Source organism: Gavialis gangeticus, unplaced genomic scaffold (assembly GCF_001723915.1).
Source record: "Gavialis gangeticus isolate Ggan-Ray unplaced genomic scaffold, GavGan_comp1, whole genome shotgun sequence".
NCBI classification, from domain to species: domain Eukaryota; kingdom Metazoa; phylum Chordata; order Crocodylia; family Gavialidae; genus Gavialis; species Gavialis gangeticus.
The window spans coordinates 20851921-20858436 of NW_017729006.1; the positions used below are offsets into that span (position 1 = coordinate 20851921).

Below are 6516 nucleotides of genomic sequence, written 5' to 3' on the forward strand. Positions count from 1 at the left end.
CAATATTGTTCCAGAAGAGATTAAATTAGAAGCCAGAACCCAGAATGAGGTAGTACACAGGAGGAATATGTGAGCAACTGAGGGGGCTAAGGCATTGCAGCAGCTTGACTGAAAAGTCCCACTTTTCAAAGAAGTGTTCATGCAAGAGATCCTTAGAATTCTAAAATGATAACAAATTAGGGTTGGAAGGGACCTCAGGAGTCCAGCCCCCAGCTCAAAGCAGGACCATCCCCAACTAGATCATTCCAGTTAGGGTTTTGTTGAGCTGGGCCTTAAAAACCTCCAAGGATGGAGATTCCACCACCTCTCTAAGTAACCCATTCCAGTACTTCACCACCCTCCTAATGAAAGAGTTTTTCCTAATATCCAAACAGAACTTCCCTTGCTGCAAATTGAGACCATTGCTCCTTGTTCTGTCATTTGCTGTCCAACTTGTCCACATCCTTTTTAGTGCAGGGTGCAAAACTGGACACAGTACTTGAGGTGTGGCCATAACAGTGCAGAATAGAGGGGAATAATTACTTCACTCAATCATCTGGCAACGATCCTGCTAATGTATGCTGTTAGCCTTCTTGGCAACAAGGGCACACTGTTGACTCATATCCATCTTACTGCCTGTTGTAACCCCCAGGTCCTTTTCTGCAGGGCTGCTGCTTAGCTAGCCAGTTGGTCCCAAGCCTGTAGTAGTGCATGGGATTCTTCCTTCCTAAGTGCAGGACTTTGCACTTGGCCTTGTTGAACCTAATGAGATTTCTTTTGGCCAAATCCTCCAATTTGTCTAGGTCACTCTAAATCCTACCCTCCCACCTATATAGTACTCCCCCCAACTTGGTGTCATCTGCAGGCTTGTTGACGGTGCACTCCATTCCATCTTCCAGATTGTTAATGGACATATTGAACACAACTGGCCCCAGGACCGACTCCTGGGGCATTCTTGATACTGGCTAGACATCAAGCCATTGATCACACCCCATTGAGACTGATGATCCAGCCAGCTTTCTGTCCACTTGACAGTCCATTCATCCAACCAATGTATACTTCCTTAACTTGCTTGCAAAAATGCTTTGGGAGACTCTATCAGAAGCCTTGTTAAAGTCAAGGTATATCATGTCCACTGGTTTCCCTGTGTCTGCAAAGCCAGGCATGATTTTCCCTTGGTGAATCCGTGCTGACTGTTCCTGGTCACTTTCAGCATGGATTCATCAAGTGCTTAGAAATGGATTCCCTGAGGATGTGCTCCATGATTATTCTGGGAACTGAGGTGAGGCTGACTGATCTTTGGTTCCCTGGATCCTCCTTCTTCCTTTTTTTAAAGATGGGCACTATATATGCCCTTTTCCAGTCGTCCGGGACCTCCCTTAATCACCATGAGTTTTCAGATAATGACCAGCAGCTTTGCAATCACATCAGCTAACACCCTCAGATGCATTGCATGTTGTCCCATGGACTTGTACACGCCCAGCTTTTCTAAATGGTCCCTAACCTGTTTTTTCACCGCTGAGGGCTGCTCACCTTCTCCCCAAACTGTGCTGCCAGGTGCAGTAGTCTGGGAGCTGACCTTGCCTGTGAAGACTGAGGTGGAAAAGGCATTAAATACTCCAGCCTTTTCCTCCTCATCTGTCATAGGTTGCCTCCCACATTCAGTCTTGTTATTCATAAATGTATTATTTTTAGTGATTATTTAAGCAGCTTTACCATGTGTTCAAATTTATTTTTAATGAGCTTTCCCCATGTTCTCTGCTGTTGTGGCTTAGGTACCAGTTATCTTAATCTAGTTTTCATTATAAGCCATTGTCAGATATGTGTCCATTCTCTCTTTTAGCACTTTTATTGCAGCTTAGGCACTGCTCCATTTATTGAAGTCATTCCAAATGATACTAAACCATTGTTTAATGCATCAGCAACTGATCAGGCTCAAAGCAAGTATCAACTAACAGAAGCTCTATGGTCCTCAGGAAATAGTTTGTGATGTAAAACACTCAAGATGTTATTCCTGCCTTTATAGTAAAGATAATGGTTTTCTTTTTCAGAGTTTTCTTACAGTCATTTTTGAGAGGAGACATTTTCCCTGTATGTTTGGTTGGTTTAATTACTCTCTTGAACTGCTCTTTGGGGAGCTGACCTGCTCAGGGATTGTCTCTTCCTGAGGGCAGTGATTCTCAACCAGGGTACAATGAGATCTTTTTAAGAATAGTGTGGGATGCCATGCAATATTTGCGCTGTTAGGCATGCAGATAGACCTACACACAGTTCATGAGATAAACCCAGACATTGCAAGTGGGAATCTATTGCGTCAAAAACATTCTGTTTGTGGTCTTTCTGAGTTCTGTGCAACAAAGGAATTGCTCCATTATTTTCTCATAGTCAAGGGATGAGTGAAAGCCAAGAGCTGGCCTTTTCCAAGGAGTGCCTTGCTTCCCAAAACACGGAGAACCACTCTACTTCGGCTTTAATCTTGGGTAGTTCCTTTAAATCGGGGATGTCAAACTTATTCAGTTCCAGGACTGGATTTGGACTGTGGAGCTCGGTGGGGATCAGACCAAATCTGGCAGTAGAAGGGCAAGTGATGTCAAGGAGGCATGGGAGTTAACAACAGCTGTCAGTCATTCCTCCCCTCTCCCCCCCCCAGTATGCATCCACAATGGGGTTCATACCATGGATTTCAACAGCAGGCTCCCAAGGAGCCCCATTGTCCAGATGGCACAGCTCCGTGGGCTGGGTGTTTGATACCCCTGTTCCAAGTGAATAAATGGGGAGTAATGTGATCCAGGTTATTTCATTTACTGCAGGGGCATAGCATGCACATAGGCAATAATATTGGAGTGGCTGACAGTGCTGTAGGACTTGTCTACATTACAGAGGTTTGCTGACAGTGCATTGTTAGCTAGTGGTGTGAAAAAATCACTACATCTATCCTCAGTATGTATTGTACTATTGCCACTTCTCCTGACTATCTCCGGTAGCCTCGTTTACAGAAAATTTCTTTTCAGAACTAAAAGCTATCCAACAACCTGCCTCTGCCTGGTGAACTTTACTCTCTCCAGTCCACTGTTGCCTTCAAATCACTAATTTGTCTAACCTTTTAGGAAATGACAGAAAATAAAACATTTACTTGTACTCTATAGACCTTTGTTGATGTTGTTTTTAGCATTCCTCCCTGACTATTGATTAACTATATTATAATAACTATGGATATGGACAGTGATATACAGTTTCTGTTCATGCATCATTAGATGCAACGTGAAGTTGCTGGTGCTTCTCTTCTGTCATCTTTTTATAGTTTTCTGCATCCTTCCCTGCTTTGTTACCTTTTCGTTTTTTATCCTCCCTTCAAGAAATCTGGTAGCGCTGAAATACTGAGATAGATGTAATTATAGAGTTTCCTGTTCTGCTAGTACAGTGGCATCCAAACTCCTGGCCCTGCCAAGTGGATGAGTGGTGTGGGATCAGTGCATGAGGTAAGTCTGTAGGTACGACCCTGTGTGTCAGCCTGATCCCCTTGTACCCGGATCTGGCTGTGCGTGGGGCTCCCCACAGTCTGCAAATCTGGCATCAGGGAAGTGGCAGTTAATGCTGCCACTTCTCCCCTGCCGCCAAATTTCTGGACTCAGAAGAGCCTCATGGACCTGCTCCCTCTGCAGGCTTGAGGTTGAGAATCTCTGTGCTAGTATATATTATTGCTTGGGATGTTTCTTGTTATAGTGAATAATTCCAGACTGTCTTGCATACTCTAATGTGACTTGGCAATAAATTAACTGGCTAGTCTATCATCGATTTAAGTAACTTCACGTATCTGGGCTGAACAGCTTACAGTTGCTTAAACATTATACAGTGAAATGATAATTAGGGAAATGTGTCATTTTTTTCCTGTTGTGGTGTGGGAAGCTTGTTGCAGTCTATTCTTGTTGCTTTTGGACTTTCTACCTCCTGAAATACTGCATTAGGTTTAAATTGGAACTGTGTGTGATTTGTTTGCTTGTTTACAAGCTGTAGAATCGCTCCATAAGTATTATGCAGCTACTTCTAAAAATTGTATAAGAACCAAATGTAAAGAGTCAGAAATGCGATGAATACTGAAATTAAATTATTAGGTACTAAATAAAATGCTAGTGGTGATGTCTAGGTTTGGAGGATTGGTTGAGTTAAAAAAAAAACTTAAAACTGGGACAAGTTAGGAAAGTAATCAAAGTACTGTTTTTCTTCTTGGCTTAATGAATTGTGGTTTCTTAAATAATAATTTACTTTGTTTCCCTTTTCAGGTTTTCTCAAATAATGATGAAGCCCTTATTAACAAAAAGTTACCCAAAGAACTTCTGTTAAGGTAAATCTAGATATTTTATGTTTAAGGAGTTATACATTTGAGCATCATATTCAGATCGTATTTTGATTTACAAAAATCATATTTTGATTTACAAAAATAGAAGTTACTCTTCATATTTTATTAAATCTATGGCTCAGAATAAATAGAATTTACCTGATTTTATTTAAGAATTCTTTAACTTCTAGTTCAACTTCTAGTTATAGTCTTAATGTAGTTTAATGTTTAGAAATGAGGGTATACTGCTAAATGCTAGCATTCACATTGGTGGTTTTCTCTGCTTATTATCAGGTAAAACAGCAAAAGAATGTCTGAAAGCTTTTTGATGTATAAGATATAAGATTCAATAAAACTCTCTTCCCTGTCCTGTTATCTTCATAATCTATATTAGAACACTATCCTTTAACGTAACTTCTGCAGTAGTGCTTTTTGTTACGAAAGCTTATCTGTTATCTTTTAATAAAAACTCAATAAAAACATCAAAGTTTTCAAAATTTTCTTTCATTGAGAGATACTATCTGTAACTATTTTGTCACTCTGCTCTGTAGGGTGCAAGCATACTGAGGACTAGAGAGAAAAAAACAGGTTTTGTTAACACGGTAAATTAGTTGGTTACAGATTTTACCTCCTTGCTGGAATGTTGCTAGATCATCTGTGTAGGAGTTAACTGTGATCATGTGGCTAAATAACTGATGGATGTCTCTCTTCTCTTCTCAGTGGCAATTTATTTCAGTCAAAATTTAAACAGTCCAGCATGACAGCTTCCAATCTTGAGATATTTCCATTGTTGTTTGAAACCAAAACTAGTCTAAAATTGAACCAGCTTATGAACTAGTCTATTATACTTGGTTTTAGTTTTTATTACAACACATTCCATGAACTAAAATGTCTGCATGTATTTTGGTGGAATTACTGTTCTTTGTATTGTGTCCCTAAAATTGAGTTTACAATTGTTCATACATTAAAGAGTTATGTGAATTAACTGCGGTTGTTACCTGGAACAATGTTTATGATGATTGTTTGCAATCTTGCATTGAAGCGAATTATCCAAAATATTATGCCCAGCTGCTTTCCAGGAGAAATCACAAGTGTACTCATATTCAGGCTTTTTCTCCAAGAGTAAAAATGGCTGTTCCAGGAGAAAGCATGGTGAAGACCTCGAAAAACAAATTCCTAACCACTTCATTTTGTATAGCTGCACTCAACACTACATATGGATTGCTTGATAAAATAGAAATGATTCTGTCCTCATTTTAGCAAATAGCTTACACCTGGCAATATTAAGTTATGAGTCATATGACTATTTCCCATTTCCTTCTTACTGTACTCCAGATGTGGTCTTTATTATGAAATGATACCTTCACTGTATCACGTATCTTTTTTAGTGCTTTTCCCACTCCTCAGAATTCCTACCTTACACCTCTCTTCCATGCAGCAATGGCTTTATTTTCAAATAGTCTATAGGCTAACAAACCCAAAAGTCAATCTATCACTCCCAGTTTGTATTCTGTGTGTTTCACAGTATTGAAATAGTGCTGTTATAGGAAATCAGCAATCCTTTCCAAAAATGATATAATGTTGGTGAAAGTATGAAATGCACATAGCAGATTCTATAATTGCAGAGTTTCAAAATGGGTTTAGGGTATTCAGTCTTCTGAATGGTGAGTGTTCTGAATGCTACATACGTCTCTGGTGTTAATTTTTGTATTGTCGTGAAGTATTACTAAACCACTAGAGACATCACGATGTACTGATCATAATTAATACCCTAATTATTTTTACACAGTTAAGTATAGTGTTCATCCTTTCATTAATAAGAGTAAGCCGGTCTTGGTGGAAATACTTTTCTTGCAGTAGCAAAACTAATTGTTAAGTAATGCTCAGAAGAGTCATCAAATGTAATCTTGGTAGTTTTCTGGAATTGCACGGTGGGATTTATATTCCTATTTACAGCAATTTGATGTTGACTACACTTTCTTTTTTCCCACGTGTGCAAGAAAAGCAGTTTCTAAAAATAACATATTTTACTATATTTATGTATTTGATGCTGTAAATGAGAAACAATCTATCATTTTCTTATTCACATTTAATATTTTTAATGTAATTGCACCAAACTGCTCCCTACCCCATTTAAGTTGACAATCCTCTTCTAATAAGATACCTAAGAACATTATGTACTATTTGATTTTATATATATA

At 39.1% G+C, this 6516-nt stretch overlaps 1 protein-coding gene across 4 annotated transcripts in view; it reads left to right on the forward strand.

The window, feature by feature from the left end:
* Nucleotides 1-6516, forward strand: part of FBXL2 (F-box and leucine rich repeat protein 2) — a 129369-nt gene that overhangs the window by 18037 nt on the left and 104816 nt on the right. For all 4 annotated transcript variants that reach the window (XR_002095956.1, XM_019508931.1, XM_019508933.1 and 1 more), the window contains exon 2: nucleotides 4260-4321. Coding sequence is in view for 3 of the 4 variants with exons in the window: in XM_019508931.1 (XP_019364476.1) it covers nucleotides 4260-4321 (62 nt within the window). In the remaining variant the exon portion in view is untranslated. The remainder of the gene's footprint in view (nucleotides 1-4259; nucleotides 4322-6516) is intronic.